The 20,328-nt window shown below is 37.3% G+C and overlaps 1 protein-coding gene across 1 annotated transcript; it reads left to right on the top strand.

Moving 5' to 3' along the window:
* Positions 1-1,265: 1,265 nt before the first annotated feature.
* LOC118804398 (adhesion G protein-coupled receptor E3-like) lies at positions 1,266-17,047 on the top strand. The gene is made up of 12 exons (XM_036564903.1): positions 1,266-1,344; positions 2,866-2,897; positions 4,111-4,188; positions 4,307-4,490; positions 5,230-5,343; positions 5,696-5,874; positions 7,499-7,660; positions 9,427-9,633; positions 10,648-10,880; positions 13,873-13,939; positions 15,785-16,060; positions 16,940-17,047. Exons 4-12 carry the CDS (start codon positions 4,310-4,312, stop codon positions 17,021-17,023), a joined length of 1,503 nt encoding a protein of 500 aa, XP_036420796.1. The 5' UTR covers positions 1,266-1,344; positions 2,866-2,897; positions 4,111-4,188; positions 4,307-4,309; the 3' UTR covers positions 17,024-17,047.
* The last annotated feature ends 3,281 nt before the right edge of the window (positions 17,048-20,328 follow it).

Here is a 20,328-nt window from a genome sequence, read left to right as displayed (position 1 = left end):
TTTTGCAACATGGGTCCTGTTGCATCTTGCGTAAAGATAACATCACATGCCACCATAAGAACATCATATCAACAGTGAAACATGGTGGTGGTAGTGTGATGGTCTGGGGCTGCTTTTCTTCTATAGGACCTGGATGACTTGTCATAATTGATAGAGCCATGAATTCTGCTCTCTATCAGAAAATCCTGAAGGACAATTTCCACCCATCAGTTTGTGACCTAAACTCAAGCGTAGTCGAGTTATGCAGCAGGACAATGATCCGAAAGACACAAGGAAGTCCACCACTGAATGGCTAAAAAGTAACAAAATTAAGGTTTTGGAGTGGCTGAGTCAAAGTCCTGCCTTGAATTGCTTTGAGATGATATGGCAAGACCTTAAACATGCAGTTCATGCTCGAAAGAGTGGGTCACAATTCCTCCACAGTGATGTAAAAGACTCATCAGAACTTGTCACAATGTTTGATTGCAGTTGTTACTGCCAAGAGTGGCACAACTAGTTATTAGGTTTAGGATTTTTACTTTTTCACATGGGTGATATATGTTTTGAATAATTCTTTAGCTTCAATAAATGGAATCATCATTTAAAAGCTGCATTTTGTGTTTATGTTGTTTTTATCTTATATTAAATGATTTGGATGATCTGAAACATGCAATCGTGGCATTTAATTGTGAACTATTTTTGCTCCCACTATTTTTCCATAAAGAACATAAAACTCATACAAGTACAGTGCAGTAAAAATTTCAAATGATATTTGTTATGTCTTTGTCTGAAAGCTCACAATCTTAGGATACTATATATAACCAATCAAAATAATAGTGACTGTCCCATTCTGTGATCGAATCTCTTTTTGTGGCTTACGGTAAAATAAGTATTCAGACACTTTTGTTTTTGTTTGCAAAAATAATGGGATATGCAAAGCAGGGAAATATACATCTATGCTTCGAGGCTGAAAGGAGGAACCTCGTCAAGTAGCGTTTAATGCAAATATTCAGTTAGGACATGACAGGGCACCTCCCTGTCTCAGAATACTGTTTGATTAAGCAGCAAATAATACAACTCTTATACAGCCAGTGTAACACTAGGCTGTGTAGAGAACAGCTGCAAAAGAACAGTGCAAAGCTCGCAATAATGTAGATGGATCTCAAAGGTAAATTAAGAAATATTTGTTGGTTTATTTTGATAAACTATTTCTTTCCTCCACAGGTCATTCCTCCTGCAGTGCTTCGTCCTGTGGGCTGACTACTCACTGCAATGCTTCTGATGTTTCTGGCAGCTGTGTGTGTGACTCTGGACATTCTGCACCTGTTGGCTTCCTGACCTCAGGAACATCTTTTACATGCACAGGTGCTGGTTGGCTTAAACACACACACTCACACACAACTGTAGCCAAAGCTCTAGAGTTCTTATCAGATCTGGTGTGAATGAATCATTAACAGTGATCAACAAGGATGTGGGAAGCAGCGGTACTGAGAGGGCTGCAGCAGACTTCAGGAATCTTTTACTGCAACTGCTAAAAATAATTTGCGAGTTCGGACCATGCCTTTAAAATGTGGTGGTAGTGAAGGAAGACTGATTTAAGGAGGGGAGAGAACTCTGAGAACTTGGGCTGATGTTCTGGGGTACATCTGCCTGTCACTAAAATTGCCATGGTGTATGAGGTGTTTCTTAGGTCATTCGTGGGGAATTGCTAAGTGGTAGCTATGTGTTCTTGAAAGTGAATAGAAGTCTTGTGAAGAACGAGTGATGAAAAAAATAAAAAAATTGACACTAGAAGATGGGTCAGTATGGCTTTGAATTAGAGCTTGGGGATCTGCCCTGAGTTAATACATGCATTTTGGTGTCTGTTGGACAAATAAAAAAAACAGGGCTGTGATTTGGGTGAAAATGAATGGGACTTTATAAGAGGAAAGAGGGATAAAAAAAAATGACATATAGAGGAGTGCAGGTCAGTATGGTTTTGGATTAGAGCTTGGGAACCTGCCATGAGTGAATACATGTACTTTGGTGGCTGTCCGGAAAAAGAAAGGTTAGGGCTTTGTTGTGGGCAAAAATGAATAAGACTCTATGGGAGGAACTAGGTATGAAAAAATGACAGACAGAGAAGTGTGGGGTCAGTTTGGCTGTGGATTAGAGCTTGGGCACCTGCCCTAAACGAGGACATGTCTTTTTTTGTCTGTCAGTCAAAGTATAAGTCTTGTTTAAGGGTGAAAATAAATAGGAGTCTATGAGAGGAATGAGGGACGAAAAAAATGACACAAAGAGGAGTGTGGGTCAGTATGAATTTGCATTAGAGCTTGGGGATCTGCCCTGAGTGAGGACATGCATTTTGGTGTCTTTTGGGCAAAGGATAAAACAGGGCTGGGGTTTGGGTGAAAATAAATGGGACTCTATGGGAGAAATGAGAGATGAAAAAAAGGCAAATAGATAAGTGCGGGTCAGAACAACATTGGATTTGTGCTTGGGGGCCAGCCCTGAGATAGTGTATGCGAAACGGTGTCGTTCGGTCAAGCAGAAGTACAGTAGATTGACATGCAATTTTTCACCCTATTCATTCCTTTGGGAAAAAAAAATCAGCAAAATTCCATTGCAACACGGAATCCATGCATCCGATCAAAAAGCTGTATACAAGCCTGAATCATACAATCAGACCAGACAATCTGGAGTTGGAACAGAGTTGATATCTTGAAAACTGCGGGATGAGTTACGCAGCAAAAATTTGGAAAAAATTAAAAGAGAAGAATAATATAAATCAAATAATAATGTAGTGCAACCATAATAATGTATATAGTTTTCAAATAAAAAAAAATAAAAAATCTGCAAATTGGATTATAATACTGCTGTTAATTAGCAATCCTCTCTTTCCAGATTTCATTCCAGCACTAACAGAAGAATGCAAGGTATGTATGAATTACTGCTTACACTGTCAGAAAAATGGTGTTGTACAAGTACACTTTTGTTAATCAAGGTATAAACATTGTAAATGTTCCTTCAAAGGTAAAGCACTGGTCTTAAGATCCTTTTGTGTGCCTTAAATACGTTTTTTACAAAAGAATGGTGCATATTTGTACATTTTCATAACCCATTGCTTTAAAACAGAACAATACAATAAAAAGGCTGGAGACAAGATGAGTGGAGTCAATAGAACTAAAACTAATCATAATTAATGCAATGGAAAATTATACAATTCTGTTCCATAACAAAAGGTTCTGAAGACATACCATTGAGGAGAACCACCACAGTGTAAGGGTTCAGCCGGCCCCGCCCTGCTCTACTTAAGGTCAAGGCAAACAGTGGTGTTTGTCACACCTTTGTAGAGGGGTGACCGGTACGGTACTTAGTGTCAGAAAAGAAAAGCAAAGAAAAGAAACGAAAATAAACGAAACGAAAAGAAAAGAAACTGCCCCGAAACTAAAAAAGAAAAAGAAAAGAGGGCTGAGAGAAGAAATTGCCCCAAAACTAAAAAAGAAAAAGAAAAGAGGGTCTGAGAGAAAAACTGCCCCCAAACTAAAATAAAAAGAAAAGAGGCTGAGAGAAGAACTGCCCCAAAACTAAAAAGAAAAGAAAAGAGGGCTGAGAACACGAGAACTGTCCCAAAGCGGCTTAAAGCCACAAAAAAAAATAATAATAAATAAAAAAAAAGGAACAGAAAGGTCTGCCTCCCTTCGTTTTTGGAGTGGAAGTGTCTTTGTTTTTCCCTATTATCTATTCCCTCTCGCCTCTCTAGTTCAGCCTTTGTTTGAGCACGCTGCTCTCAGCGTCTCTTTTGTTTGCCGTTCGTCATTTTCCCGCCTTTTCTTTTCCCCCTTCCTTGAGGTGTTATTGCCAGTACCTGTGCTCGTCAGTGGCGCAGTGGTAACGCCACGAAGCGCCGATCAATACATCGCCGGTTCGAACCTGGCTTTGGGTCACCTCATGTGCATGTTTCGGATTCACAACCCAGTGTCACAAACAACTCATTTTTTTTTTTTTTTCTGTTTCCATTTCTGCACATGGGTCCGCCTCCCCGCCGTCCCCACACAGAGACAGTTTAATACTTTTTAAGGTAGAGATGATTAGTTTCAAAATAACATGCAATCACATTTCACTGCATAAAATGACTTTCCTTTATAGATTCATTGCTCAGCAAAATGTGGAGAGGATCTTCTGGAGCAGATTCAGAACCGTCCAGCACAAGTGCTTTCTAAGAACGTAAGGAACATTTGCCTAAGACCTGAATGGTAACTGAATGGGTGTTAAGATCTTTGATAGGTAGCCTGGTTTTATGTTTGGCTTTGTGGTAATGTGTGCCTCTCTTGTGATTGGTTAGGTTATGACTAAGTATTTGAATGAGGAAATGAATTGCGTGAAGGCTTTTGAGGGTACTACTACAGATAAACATGACCTGGGGTCTTACGGAAATTCTGTACTGGAAGCCACTGAGAAACTGGTGTCTGGACTTGTGATGAAGACAGACACCTACTACTCCATCAGTATCAATCTTCAAACAGTAGGTAAATAGATTCACAAATGTGAAAACTAATAATATAATCAATAATGGAGTAATGGATACAGCTTCCTACACTTTTCAAAAATGGCTTTGAAAAAAGGTTTCAATAAGCATTCTTTGGAGAGATGCAATAGAAGAACCACATACGGTTTCCTAAAGATCCTTTTAAAAGATGGTTTATGAAATATTTGTTTTTGTAAATGAGATCAAGAACTTTCTTAAAGTTGAAAGAATCTTCACATGTAAATGTGTCAAAGCAGCTTAACATTTTTCCAGTATCAGTCAATGTTGGGGGTAACAGCCCCAACCTCACTTACACAAACAAATAATGAATTTTCATTCAGGAACAGCTCTGTAAAGGTTTTATTCATGAAGGTTTTATTTCGAGGCAGCTGTTTTTAACTTTTTTCTAGTGGCTACCTTTGTTTTCAAACAGCATGATCCATTCATAAATTAGTAAAGCCAAACTAACCGTGTCTTGTTCAAATGCAGGGATAGTGACATGCCTTTCAAATGATGTTTACTGTGATTGGCTGTTTTTTTTTCCTGCCAAGAAGTAATAAGTAATCATATTACAGTTTGAGAAAGTATTTTGTCATAAGTACTTCGGGAACCCAACAATGGGGAACCTTATGCACCAAGAACTATTTATTTTTGAAAGTGTAGGTCTAGCACTTTGCTGGAAACAGCACCTAAACTATGAAGTCAGATTTCCTGCCTAAATTTTGGTCTCTATCTACCAGATGTTGAGGTTTTTGTGGTTGGGCCTAACACCTCCTTGACAGAAATACCTCAACTCAACACAAGCAATGCTTATTTGGATATTGACCTCATTGGGATTGCGAAGAACAACAATGGTATTTGTTTTATTCATTATATTTATTTGGCATTTTTTATAATTTTTTCCATATAACACCATTTACATTTTTATTAAGATATGATCCAACTTTTCAAACAAAAGCTTGCAATTATACACCATGTTAATTTCCTCACCATGAGCCAATGTTGATACTTAAATTACCTGTTGACAAGCATTCAAAAGCATTCTTTCAGTGTATCTGTTTCAGAGTATGTTATGAACTTAACGTTAGTGAGATTATGGTTGGAAGTGTCCCTCGACTGACCACAATTAATTACTTCAGTAATTATGACAGGAGTCATAAAAACATAAAATCTTATTTATTTCTACATGTATGTTTAACATTTTAGGATTCGCTGCTGTGGCTTTTATAAGCTACACCAACTTGTCAAACATTCTGAATCCCAGCCTCATCAAGCATGGTGGTAGAGATAAAGTCTTCCTGTCCACTGTGGTGTCAGTCATACTAATCAACGTCACCAACACCCAGTTCACCAAACCAGCCCGCATCACCTTCAAACACTTTACAGTGAGTTATTTATGTTTGATTGCATTATATGGAGATTTATGCAAAACATTGTACATTATACAGTCCAGTCCCCTAAATAAGTACTAGTCCAGCCCCCTAAAACAAGTAGTAAAGATAATTATTTACACTAAAGTAGAGCCAATCTAATGGCTCATTTCTCAAACACCACTGAAAGAGAGTATGCAAGTACCTCATTGTCAGTCAAATCAATATAAATGTTTCAAAACAAGGCCTTGTTTAAAATGAAGGTAAAAGTGAAAAGATTCTTTCAGGTGCGTTAAAAACTGAAGTAAAGTTGATTAACAACTGACCTGTAGGCTAATAAATACAACCAACAATGACTATAAGATAATAAGTACAATCAAGCTAACATTAGTGTGAAGAAAAGAAAAGAAAATTACATTTACCACTGTAATAAGGCTGCAAAAAAGATATTTGGCTTTCTAGCAGTAATTATAGGAGTAATGAAATTGCTATTTCATCACGTACACTAAACAAGCAGTGTGATGCACCTCCTATAGCCCTTAGAACACAATGAATTCACCTCAGCTTATAGATCATAAATGGGATTTGGTGATTACACAGTCCACTGCAGCAATGACAAGACATGCTTTTTAACATTGTGCACGAATTGTCCATCAACTGTAGCCATGAAGGGCTTAACTTGTTCAGCAACGATGTAAAGATATGCCATGCTGTGCAGACATGCTTCTGTGGAAATCTAATATCTTCTATGGTTTTAATCCATTCGGGGCAAATTCTGATAATATTCTGCACAACAATTTTGAATTCAGATGACTTATCTGGTTGTGCCCCATCTATTTGCTTGCACTGTGCTCAACATTCTCCTTCAGCTCCTGTGATCTCCTTCAGTCATCAGAGGATGGCCAATTGCTGGTAGATTTTGCATCTTGCACTCTTCACTCTTGTTAAACACCTATATCTTGTGTCTGAAAATCTTACGACAACAACCATTTTGGAGTTGCAGCAACCAGCACGCCTAGTGTCAACTGTCATGTCACATTCAACTGTCATGATCAGAGTCACTAAAGTCAGTTCTTTTGCCCATTCCAACCATCTGCATACAGCCCACAATTTGTTTAAAGTTTGAGTGAACCTAGTAAACTGGCAACCCTATGCATAATATAGGAAATGTTGTATATTTCAGACTAAATTGATTAAAACATAATTTTGTCCCTGTGTTCAGCAGTGATAAGTGTGTGTTGTAATGGGACTGTATATGTGTTCATAGGAAACTGCTTCTAATAATTAACATTTAGCACCTATGTGGCTCCCAACTCTGATCCTGGACTACCCCTGCCCTTTCGCTTTCCCTGAATAAGCACTCCTGATCCAACTAAGTAGTTAATTAACAAGCCCTTCCTGAAAGTGCCTACACAAGCAGAATAAGGGGATATCTTAGGACCAAATGAAAGAATCTGTGATTGAGCAGAAATATTTGTTGTTTCAATTTCTAAAACAAATAAATAAATAAAAAGGAACAACAAAAAAAAAAAGATACTAAAGCATCAATATACCTCATGTATACCTCTAAATGTTATGTTTAATAGAAGATATGCCAACTGTTTTTTAATAATCTCTTCTAATGTCTTGCTTTTGCTAGGAGGTTCACCCTAAAGATCATTTATCCTGTGTGACTTGGAAAGGCTCTGAGTGGATGAATGAAGGTCAGAATATTGTTCAGACCAACAGCACTCACACTGTGGTCTTCATCAGTTACCCTGGAACTTTTGCTGTCATCATGCAAATCAGCTGTTCACCGGAGGTAAGATTCTGGAACAGTTGTAGTCTCCCAGGACCAGATGTTATCTCATAGCTAGTACAGGACAACTATGAGAAATGCTGGGCTAAATGTGGGTGGGGCATTGTGCTGTTGACTTATTAGGGTGGGAACAAATTGAGAATGAAATTTCTAAACCAATCCAGTGACTCAAAATAGGGGGTTAAGTGAGTCAGCAACACTGTCCAACAGATAACAAGCATTCAATAGACCATGGATATAACATATGGCTGAAAAGTCCTCTCAAAAACCTCCAATTAGGCATGTAGATGCAGAAAAGCAGTTAACGATAGCATTTTGTTAGATAATTTTTTTACCTTGTATTATCAATACTGTGGACATTAAAAGACACACTTTCAGAAAAAAAGGTACGGTTTCCCTCTTGTCACTGGAACATAATTGTGCCATTGAAATTATATTTTCTAAGTTGTATTGGCTCCACACACCCCATCTCGCCTCCAGGCTTTTTATTTTATTGTTCTGAAAAAAATATTACGTTATGAAAAGGTACAAATATGTTCTTTTCCACTGGGAAAAAGTTATTTAAGGTTCACAATTGGACCTTTGTGAACCTTAAAACCCCTGTTGTACCTTTTGAGGGTACATTTACACTGTTTGTACTTTGATAAACATAAAATATACCTACACAGAACCTTTATTTCTAACAGTGCAGACTAGGGAAATTTAATAATGGGTTTTTAGAAGGGTGTACCTGTTTCAGGATTTCATCTCAATCCAGCACCAAAAGTTAATAACAATTATAACTTGTCCCTAGACAGGTGTTCTTGGTACAAGTTCAAGTCTAGCATGTACCAATTTTGAGGCCGGTTCCCTAATTTCAGGCTTGTCTTAAATTATTCACAGCTTAACCTGTGGCGGGGAGAGTGTATAACCTAGTCTTTACCTGATCTACTCACAGCCCAATCATGGCCCCTACAATTTAGAATTATAGAAATTAACAGCTATCAAATATTTGTGACTTGTGACTTTGTGATTGGTACAGTAATCTATACTTAATGCAAACATTAAGACGTTAAAACATATAAATTAAAATACTACAACACTGTTGACTATTGGCTGTAAAATCCCAAGCTCATGATGTTCCAAAACTTATGTCTAGCCAGTGAGCTATAGGCTAATTTGTGAAACTCCCTCACCTGTCAAACTGTATGGGAAATTACAGTTATCATAGATATAAGGTGCCCTGCGATGGACTGGCGATCTCTCCAGGGTGTATCCTGCCTTCCGCCCAATGACTGCTGGGATGGGCTCTGGCACCCCCCAACACCCCGTGACCCAGAAGTATGGATGGTTTAGAAGATGTGATGAAGATGTGACAGATACAAGGCTGCAATAGAATATTTGGCTTCTGGCAGTTAGAGTTCTAGGTTTTGAAAAGTTCCTCCCACCTTCAGTTGGTTAGTTACTCAGGTCAGATTTTCCTCATGAATATTTTGATTATGGGTGTTGAGATGAATTAAGTCAGTGTTTCTCACACCCTGTACATCAAGGCCCACTGCCCTGCAATTTTATTGTTTTATCTGCTCCCAACACACCTGATCCAACTAATCAGCTCATTAAAAACCCATTATTGAGTTACTAAGGGTGCACTAAAGCAGTGAAATTATATAGGAGTTAACATGTCATAGCAAATACCACATCATGACCAACTACATTATCAGCTAGTTGCTTACTAACCACAAACTGCATAAAAAATCTGTTCTGCATAAAATTCTTTTCCAACCTATTAGGTCATCAGTAAAGATCTATACCTACTCAACGTGGTGTCCGTGGCAGTCGGGCTGGGGTTTCTGAGCTTGACCCTGTTGACTTTTGCTATTTTTCGACACTCAAAAATGAACAGGATGGCTCAGGTCAACCTGTCCATAAGCCTGCTGTTGTCTCACCTCCTCTTCCTGCTCACAGCACATTTCCTAGACAACATATATGCTTCTCAGGTGAGTGTTGTTACCAACAGTCATTATTTGACCAATGAGTATTATTTTGAGCTGACAGTGCCAGAATAGTGTGCTATAGAGGCAAGTGAAGCAGATCTGTTGGCATGATTCAACATGTTTACATTGTTGCGCTTATGACCCTCAGTTGTGCATAATACACTAGAGTCCAGCAGAAAACATGAGTTGGTTTAACAAAAGTATTCTAGTTGTACTGTGTCAAAAATTGCTTCTCAAAACATGTAATGTAATCGGTTAGTGTTTGTTATGTTGTCAGAGTCTATTTAGGAAACAAAACACAACCTGATGTAGAAGCATTCTTTTGAAAATGAATGAATCTGAAACTCTTGTTAGGCTCTTGTTTAACTTTCAGATACTGCTGCGTTCAAGGGAGCTTACGTCTCTTTTTGGAGATCTAAGCTCTTCCTGGTACCCCATAATTTGAACATGAGGCTTGACAAAGTGATCTACTCAGCAGAATCCTCCACCATTTTAGTCACTGTAGTCATCCTGTTATGGTTTAGTTTTCCATTAAGAGTTCACCCCAGCTGTGCCTTCACTGTATGTTCATTTCCAAACCTCTCCTCATAGCAGCCCCATATATTTTGTATTTATCATCAGATGTCTGATTTGGCTAATCAATGCTTCATGTTGTTAAATCAGATGTGCTGCTGATGGTTTTAGGTCACACTTGAACCCGGCTACCCAACATTGACATAACAATGCCTTAAACATGTCATAGTAGATATTCTGTCATATGCTGTCATCATGACAAATTATGTCCAGTATTACAACAACATCATGTTACTGTATCCATTATTTGTCATTAAAGGTGACAACGCACATAGGACAATAATCTAATCTGTAATCTGTCATTTAGCTGTAAAGGGAACATGACACGACATGGTTATGTCAGTGTTGTGTCCATGCAGCAGGGTTCACGTGTTACCGAGTTTGGCTATTGCAGCTTGGCTGTTGTCATGATTATTGTTTTTGTATTTCTCTTTTATTGTCCAGTTGGTGTGTAAGGTGGTTGCAGGTGTTCTACATTTCTTGTTCCTCTCTGCTTTTGTGTGGATGTTCATTGACGCTGTTCTGCTGTTCATCTCTGCGAGGAACCTAACAAAGATCACATCGAATCAGAGGGAGGTGCTTGGCTGGAAAAGTTTCACTGTGATTGGATACCTTATTCCCCTGATTATAGTGGGCATTTCTGCTGGAATAGTGCCTGGTGGATATGGCAGTAAAAAGTAAGTACGGAGAACGCTCTAGGGTTGGACAGTTTAATGGTAATGTGGTTCCCATGCTATTTGAGAATTCTGACAGAATTTCCTCCATGAGATGTTGTCAAACATGGAGGCAGGGTGTAGCTGGTTGAGCATACTCTAGCTAGCCCAAGTGGCAAAGGTATTGTTCTCCATGTTCTTCCATTCAAAATGCCCTTATTTCATTGACAGATTTGGCTGTTGTCATGACTATTGAGTTGAAAACAATGCCAGCAGCCGTGCAGCCACATTGCATATCTAGTGCAGTCAGATGTGAAATTTAAGACTCATGTCATTGGCTTAAATTTTGCAGGTGGAAGAAAGCTACCCTAAAGCAAAAATAGAAAAGATGGCTGTTCCCAACAAACATTTGATGCACTTACTTATTTACCTAAAATAGTAATAACAAGTAATTAAAAACACATGCTAAATTTAGGCATTTTAACAAAAAACAAGTTCTGTCAAGCTTGGCCAACCTATCTAACAGTTGCTATTTAATAATATAGTTGTCAGCAGAGCATGGCTGGATAAATTCCCACTGTGTTACAATATCTTATGTACAAGGATAATTTGAGGTTGCCTGGGTAGAGTGAAAGATGCTCAGGCTGCTCTAGATTATGTGACTGATTGCATCTTCTTCTAACCAACGTCATGGCCAACTGAATCAATGTCCTCTTAAGGCTTTTAACCCCTTAAATGGCCAGGGCCTGCTAGGGGGCCCAAAGTTTTATTACACACTACTATAACCTAAAAATAAGAACCTAATGAATCCCTGTAGTTACTGAATAAAAAGCCTTAGTATGTAATAAGACTGTGATATTAAGAGGTTAAACACTGATTACACACTGATTTATTCATGCAGTTTACTCAGACAACACTAGATGAATTTGATCCCATGTATAACTGATGAGTTCTTACACACCAAATGCTAATTTTCAGAGGTTGAAAACGTGACTTTTTTCTGGCCACAGAATGAGCTGCTGCTTTTATTATTCTTTATTGTATATTCTGATTCATGTATTTTGTTTTACTTTTCCTTAATTTAATACTTGTTAATAGTCTGTGTGCTATCTGGTCTGTTCAGTATGTTACGTTATACATGTGTGCACTCACCAAGACAAATTCCTTGTATGTGTAACATACATGGCAAATTCAAATGTTTCTGATTCTAATTTTGCAAACTTTTCCTGACAAAACTCTCTGACCAATTACAGTGAATGAATTAAGCTGATGGAGCAGCTCTCTTCCAGCAAACAAAACATTTTTCCTGACTGCTAAAAGGATCAGAATCTCCAAATGCAGCTCAAACTGGGCTCTAAACATCCAAATTATAATCTATTTGGGACCACTCAATGTTTCAGCGGTCCCACTTTATATTAAGTGTCTCTAATAACTGTGTAGTTACACATGAATAACATATGCAACAACACTGTAACTACTGATGATTTAGTCAATGTTACAGACGGATTACAGAAGTACAGCCTATGTAATTACATGTGTGTATCAACTTCAGTTTTGCCTCATGTAATTACACAAGTTTCCTCTACTGTAGTGTTAGTTACACTTTAAAATAAGTGGACAGTTCCTGTGTAGTTGTTATGTAGGTACTGTGTAATAATGGAGTGGTAATATAGACTTTGCTTTGGGGGGAAATGCAACACATTTGATTAATGTCATAAAAGCTACATTTTAAGATAAGAGGACATCTGCTCTACTGTCACTTTACAGAATGATTTAAAGCTGAAACTGGTTACAGTATCACAGCACTAGCAACATAAACACTAGCTAAATGTTAGGAAAGCTGGCAGATACAGTTTTAATGTAAGTTATTACATACTTCCTTTTACTGCTGAAAAAAAAAACAAAAAAAAACAAAACTGCTGTTTCAGTCTGATTATGAATGTAATTACATTTGTGTTATTACCCTTGTGTAATTACCTCAGAGATAATAGGCTGTTACAACTATCAATATACACTTGTGTAATTACATGAGGCAAAACTGAAGTTGATACACATGTGTAATTACATAAGGTTTATGTCTGCAATCCATCTGTAACAGTGACTAAATGATTAGTAGTTACATGGTTGTTGCATATGTTGTTCACATATAACTACACAGTTATTAGAGACAGTTAATATAAAGTGGGACCGTTTCAGCTTCTGAATGAAGCAATGAAGCTCTCCATGCCACTTTCACTTTTCCAAAATGGACAGTAGCCCATTTTCACCATGTGCCCATTCTGTGAGGAGTAAAGAAGATCTGCACTTGAAAACATTCGGCCCATTTTCTTTGTGCTGCATCTCCTAAATCAGCCCAAACTTGGTTACAGAGTTATGGAGATCTGAGTTGTGAGTGAAAAAGTTTGTAAAGTTTTAGCCTCAGAAATGAGGTGGAGAAACTCATCATACTCCTTTCACTTTTCCGAAGTTGTGTACAACACAGTGAAATTTCAAAAATTTCCATCTAGTGTGTATAATGTTGATGTGAAAAACTTGTGTCAGAATATTTAGCAATTTGTGTTTTATCTCATTCCTTAAGTTTCCTTAAGATTAAGATTTCCCTAAGACTCACCTATGATTCATTCCTTCATGCAGAAAAATATAGGATAGTACATACATCGGTTGGTTATCATATATTTATATATTTTTTTTTGTAAACAAAATAGCCAGTGCTTATTATGTTGCTTAAGGCAGCATGGAAATTATCATTAATTTAAAAATCTAGGCAAGTATCTATATGCATAATGTATAATAAGGATCTAGGCTAGTGGATAGTTTGTTTATTTATTTACCAGGCCACCAGTAGGGGGGAGTATTCCTACTGTAAATAAAGTCCAATTCTGTTTCTCCTGCTTGTCTCATCTTGTCACTCAAGCCATTATCATAACACATACATCGCTGGATATAAGATGGAGTGATGTAATAAGGTTCTCATTTTTTTTTTGCCTTCATTTATGAATTTAATTTTCCTCCTCAGATGTTGGCTGAAGATAGACAAAGACTTTTTCTGGAGTTTTTTGGGACCTGTGTGTTGCATTCTTGGTGTAAGTGTTATGAATTCTTATGTTTAAATCATCCAGAAACTGCTTATTAGTCCTATTAGCTATAATTGTCAATTAGACAATTAGCTATAATTGTCAGACATATCTGTATTTGCTAATTATTTAAATGTATACTTTACATGGCTCTATAGTCCCTAACAGAAGTCATATGTATTCCAGATGTGAAGTGTCTAAAAATTCCATGTGTGAAAACCATACGTGATTTTACATGTGAAATTCAAGTGTTTTTTTCTATAAGGATTTCCAACAAGGGTGATATTGAGGTCTGGTCTCTGGGGTGGTCAGTTCATTATTTTAAAAACACGAGCAGCTTCACTGTTTGATTTGCACATGTACTTCTTTTTTCGCTGTTGTTTCTTTTCTCAGTAATGGCAGCTAAACGTCATTTCAGACCCAGAGCACTCGTTAATGTATCTTCTCACAGTGGAATGATGGACAGAAACACCTGTGGATGTTTTCAGAGCTGAAGCAGATTGATTTTCTCTTCCCTCTCATAGCTGAAATCTTTAAGTGCTGTTTATGTGATGGTATGGAGCCTGGTAGGGGTCACTAATGAGAAAAAAAAAAAATGTGAGGAGGAAAATCTGTCCCCACAGATTAGTAATCCTTACTCTCAGTTTATAAATGGATTTATAAACTGTACTCTCAGTTAGCAAAACCGTACTGATGGATTTGTAAACTGTACTCTTAATTTTAATTTCTGTGACCACCGATTTTTCTTCAATTTTCCCACAGGTTAGTTAACTAACTGTGTAAAGCACATGCTACCTCGCACAGCTATGGTACAGGCCACATTTATGACTATTTTGAGAAAATGGAGAATGTTTTGACATTTCTGAAAGAGGAGGCAAGCAATTGGACAACACAACTGTGTCAACCTTTTGTGACGATAAGATAAATATTAGCGAGTAACGTTAACATGAAATAAAGCATCTGTACCTTTCACATACACTGTTATCAAAGGCTTTAACATTTCATGAAATTACAGTTTAGCCTTACTGCTAAATGGAGTATTTTGTAGAAATGTATTATGTGAATGCATTTCTTTAAAACGAGGCAAACATAATCTCGTTTTTGCCTATATTATCTCACCACATGGCCAGAGATGACTGAATGGAGTCTCAGCCTGGAGAGCACATCGCATGTTGAACCCTATAATGTTAAGAGTATGGGTTACTAAACTGCGGGGACAGATTTTCCTCCTCACAATTTTTTTCTCATTAGTGACCCCTACTGCCCTCTGTATCATGGGTACAGTTTTGGTGGTCATTTGACTGTTAGGAGTCTCCTTTTCTCTGTATCCAGAGTTGCTCTTTGATTGCTAAGGAGAAATTTAGAGTAGATCTCTTTTTTGAGTGCTGTTTAACTGATGGAGAGAGTTTTGATGGGCTAACAGATCTTTCAGGTGGTTGTTAGGAGTCCCATTTTGTAGCTTGTAATCATTTTATGAATGCCAGTTTTGTAAACTCCTGTTTTTTCATTTAATTTTCATTTGACATTTCCTTCCTTATGCAAGTTATCTAATTATCTGATATCTCCTGATATATATCCTGAAAGACCTACTGAAAGATCAATATGTAGCTATTAATGCACTGACTTTTACACAGTATTGTAAATACTGGTGTCTTTTTGTTGCTGATATCGACCAATATATGCATAATCAGCCTGTTAATATCAGCCTGTTTATGTCAGCTAAATGAAGATTCATTTGGGTTCATGTGATCATGTCATCAAATTCATTTCGTTATGTTATTATATAGATGCTGTTTGATTATATGGCAGATTTTACAGCTACATTCTGAATTATTCTTTTTTTTTACTGTGCAGTTAAACCTGATCCTCTTTGTTGCCATCTTTATCAACGTCACCTTCACTTTGAAAAACCTGAACAGTGAGATCTTGCAGAGAAAAAACACACCAGCTGATAAAAAAGTGATTCAAAGTGTGATGCTGAAAACCATGGCCCAACTCTTCATCCTCGGTTGCCCCTGGATACTGGGTCTCTTCACCTGCAACCATAAAGTGCTGGAGATTATCTTCTTGTTCCTCAACTCCCAGCAGGGCACTTTCATCTTCTTCATCCACTGTGTCCTCAATAAAGAGGTCAGCAACCATTTTCTCTTATGAACTTACCTCTCTGACATTCTTATGTCTGAGCAGTCTCGCCTACACTACTTCCACCCAAAAGCTGCCTTACCACTCTTAGCCAAGATGATTCTTCACGAGTTCTTTAGTAAAGAAAATGGTTCTGTATAGAGCCATGTACACTTAAAGAAAACTTTGCATGATTAAAGGGTTCTTTGCATCATGAAATGGTTCTTTAGGTTAATGAAGAATGTGCTGCAAATGGTTCTAAATAGAACTTTTTTGAAACGTGTTCTATACAGCATCAAAATAGGTTATGCTATTGTTATGATGTCAAGCTTGTTACCCTAGAAGAACCCTGTTATATAGAACCCTTTTTAAAATGGTTCTGTACAGAACCATCTACAGTACATTCTCCATCAGTCTGAAGAACAATTTCATCATGCAAAGAACCCTTTAATCATGCAAAGGGTTCTCTACTTTTTTAAAAAAAAGTGTACTCAACCTGAGAACAGGGGTAGGAATTAAATATTTGTCATTTTAGATTTGGACTTTTTGAACCAAAATGCTACCCTGTTGTCCCTAACCCAGTGTTGTACTCACATAAATCACATAATTCAGAACCAGTTCATGGTTAATTAAATATTATAATCTGTTTTCTGCGAGTTATTTTTGCCATTTTATTCAATGTATGGCCTATTGGCCTAATTATACAGTAATTATGCATTACGTTCATTGTAATTAATCATTAATTACATAGTAATTATTCATTAATCATATATTTGGCTACAAACATCAACAGTTTTGAGTCTGCACTTCAGATTCAAAACTGAATTCAGTTCCATTCTTTGTCTGAAATGTTCTCATGAAAACATTTTCCATCTCTTCCACTTTCAGATCAGAGAGCAATGTAGAATGAAGTTCTGCCTGCGCAAAAAGCCGATCACCTCTAACTCTGACATCCAAATAAAACAAAAATGAGCTCAACATCCACATACAAAATAAAATCACTGTTCATAGGATAATGTATGTTAATAGTAAACCATAGCAGTGTAAAATTACACTAGAACTTACTGTGATTTCATTTTCACTGGAGCATGGACAGTCTTCTCTACAAAAAGAGAAACATTTATGCAAACTACTTTCTTCCTCCCAGCAAGGAAATACTTTGTGCATGTGTGTGGTATTACATGAATTCCACTTCATTTTTTTAACTTCTTGAAAATATTTATTTTGTGTTTTGTAGAATTATTTTATCACTAGACTGAAATTGATTTGCTTGTTTTATTCTAGTAAAAAAAACATGTTAAAATGTTGCCTTTCCACAACAGATTAATGGGAAATCCTTCTGATTATTTCAGTCATTGAGATGTAAACATTCAGAGTAGTTTCATGTAAAAATGATTTATTGTAGAGAAACGTCCTGATTCAGATTTTTTTTTACAATGCTTGTGAAAGGAACCAGAGTTGACAATGTCTACAACACAAATATAGACATTTTACTTATGATCCAACACCAGCAGTGCACCTACACATTTCTTCTGAGATTTTATATGTAATATTGATGGTGATAAAATAGTGATAAACCTGAATAATCATATCATAAATGATCATTTCATGAACAGTTTTGTTTATAACGGGTAGCAGAACCAAACAACCAGAGATAAACCAAAAACAGACAATGCTAAGAAGACAAAGTTCACAATAACATGACTTTGCATTAAACATAAAGTAAGTTAAACAATATTGGGCCGACACTGAGGAGGTGTGGTACCATCCCTACATGAAGTCATGTGAGAAACTGGATCAGTTGTTTCACTTTGCAGTTGTTTTATTGTTTCAACAGTTTAAATGATTCTGTATGCATCACTACTAGTAGAAATACAAAGCAAGCAAGGCTAACAAAGACAGCAAAGTATGTGCTTGAGTTAATAAATCAGTCAAGAGCTGGCGGATTTATTTTTACACAAATAAAGCATGTTCTGTTTAGGTACGGTGCACTATGATAGCCTGCTTAGCCTCTAGATTTGTTAGCAGCAGCCATGAAAGCAGAAAATAAAATCTTGTAAATCTAACAGCCATGCAATAATCAAACAACATGCCTTTTTAAAAGTGTTTCTATTTTGGTTTGTTTAAGAATATGTGATATAGCGGTAGGCACACAAACTTCTGGACTAGTCAAACTGACTGATAAGCTTTGTCAAGCAGTGTGGCCACAAACCTTACAATGGTGGCCATTTGACCACGGATATGTAGGGTTAGAAATGTGCAGAGCCAGGTAGAGACAGTGTAAAAACAAAAAAAAAACACATCTTTGTAAGTGAAAACATGGCTTTTTTTAATTTGTATTTATTTATTTATTTGGCTAAGTTTGAGAAGAATTTCATTAAACAGCTGTGAAAAATATTCTGCATGTTCAGAAGTCCTCTGTGTGAAAAACCTGTCCACCAAGTGGAAAACACAACCTTTTCCAATAGGCTAACCAAACAGTAAAGTTTCCATTTTGACAGTTAAATTTTAAGCTAAATTTTAAGAATATTTTCCTTTAATGAGGACACAGTCATGAATACAATGGAATTTAACTACAAGAAAAAATCATTCAATGTGGTAAATCCCCCACTTTTTGTCCCTGGCTAAGAAAAACATTTGAGGGATTTTACGCAACATCCCTAATCCCCAAATAAGGGGAAATCTTACCTTACGTGTCACACTTATAGGGGAAAACATTAAGAAGTTTATATAACTAGGTCCACTCCTCCTTCTACACTGTGTGCCAAATGTCCAGACAAGGTAATTTAGCTAAGCGACATGGAAGACGTATAAGATCTAAGGAAAATCATTGACTTGAAATTGTATTACAGTATATACCCTCAGAAGTATTTTGAACAGTGACATAGTTGCTTCATGCATGCACGAATGTTTAGCAACACATGTATGAAGCATGTAAAAAGTAATTGCCCCTAAACTTAATACCTGGTTGTGCCACCTTTAGCATCAACAATGATAAACAAAGACTTCCTATCACTGGAGATCAGTCTTTAACATCGCAATGGCAGAATTTTGGCCCACTCTTCTTTGCAAAAATGTTGTAATTCAGCCATATTAGACAGTTCTCTGCCCATTTAAGTTCCTGCTCCAGCATCTCAATGGGTGCCAAGTCAGGACACTGACTTGACCACTTTGAAACCTTCATTTTGTATTGAATTTCTCTTGAGCAATTCAACAGTGGGCTTGCTTGATCATTATTTTCCTGCATAACCATGCTTGAGCTTCAGATCACAGACTGATGACCGAACATTCTCATGCAGGATTTTCTAATAAAGAGCAGAATTCCAGTTCCAGTTTCCATCAATTACAATAAGTATCTATGGTCTTACATTTTCAGCATTTCAGCAGATGCTTTTCTCCAGAGTGCTTTGTTGTCCACTCAGAGAATATGTCCCAGCTTGGGTAAATAGGTTAGAGCCCAAACTACCTTTGAGCTAAGATGTGGCCACAAACAGGAGCAAGTGCTGATACCTATAAAGAAAGTTTTACAAATACAGAATTAAGACATAACATAAGTGCAATAGGAGACATTTCCATAAATGCTAGATTAGTGTACATTTGCATGCTTCACAAAGAGATGGGTCTTCAGGCAGTGCTTGAAAACAATAAGGGACTGTGGCTGTTTGGATAGCCAGGTTATATCCACTGCCTGGGTGCCAGGACAGAGGAGATTCTTAATGCTCATCTTCCATGCATCCTGAAGGATGGAGAGTCAAGCTGAGCCATACCTGAGCCATACTTCTTATTCCAAGGTGATTATATGGCTCTGCAGTATAATCACCATGGAAGAAACCTTGCTGGGCCAGGCTTGTATACTTTGCTTATTCTCAGATTTACCCTTCACAGCAATGTCTACTCACATCTGCATTGAATACTGGTGAGCAGTTTATAGCTTCAACTGCTCCTCAAACTGACTTACTTTGGTTTTAATGACGTTGAGGTCATCAAGGTCCCTTTTCACTATCTCATCTTAGCATCTTGGCCATTGCCTTGTGCACAGACTCCTTAAACACGGCCATAGACTTTGTGTCCATGGCAGATAATACTGTAGCTTTCTTTGTTTTGTGCCGAACAGAGGTAGTAGTGTTGCTATCATAAGAGAACAGCATCTTTTGGCTTTATGACCACAGAGACTCCTATACATGTGGAACCCCTCAGTCTGAAGAAATGGCAGCACCAGGTTGGTTGTATGCTTTTACTAGAGCCACAAGCACAGTCAGAGGAAAAACAGCAGCTAG

This window comes from Colossoma macropomum, unplaced genomic scaffold (assembly GCF_904425465.1).
Source record: "Colossoma macropomum unplaced genomic scaffold, Colossoma_macropomum, whole genome shotgun sequence".
Lineage (NCBI taxonomy): Eukaryota > Metazoa > Chordata > Actinopteri > Characiformes > Serrasalmidae > Colossoma > Colossoma macropomum.
Note: the sequence above shows the minus strand (reverse complement) of the source record. Positions and strands in the feature narration are given on the sequence as shown.

Bases quoted from the DNA above. Each gene is read 5' to 3' on its own strand.
- LOC118804398 (XM_036564903.1), top strand. From the start codon at position 4,310: ATGACTAAGTATTTGAATGAGGAAATGAATTGCGTGAAGGCTTTTGAG. The intron at 5,875-7,498 runs GTGAGTTATTTA...TGCTTTTGCTAG, and splicing joins TCACCTTCAAACACTTTACA to GAGGTTCACCCTAAAGATCA. The intron at 7,661-9,426 runs GTAAGATTCTGG...CCAACCTATTAG, and splicing joins AAATCAGCTGTTCACCGGAG to GTCATCAGTAAAGATCTATA.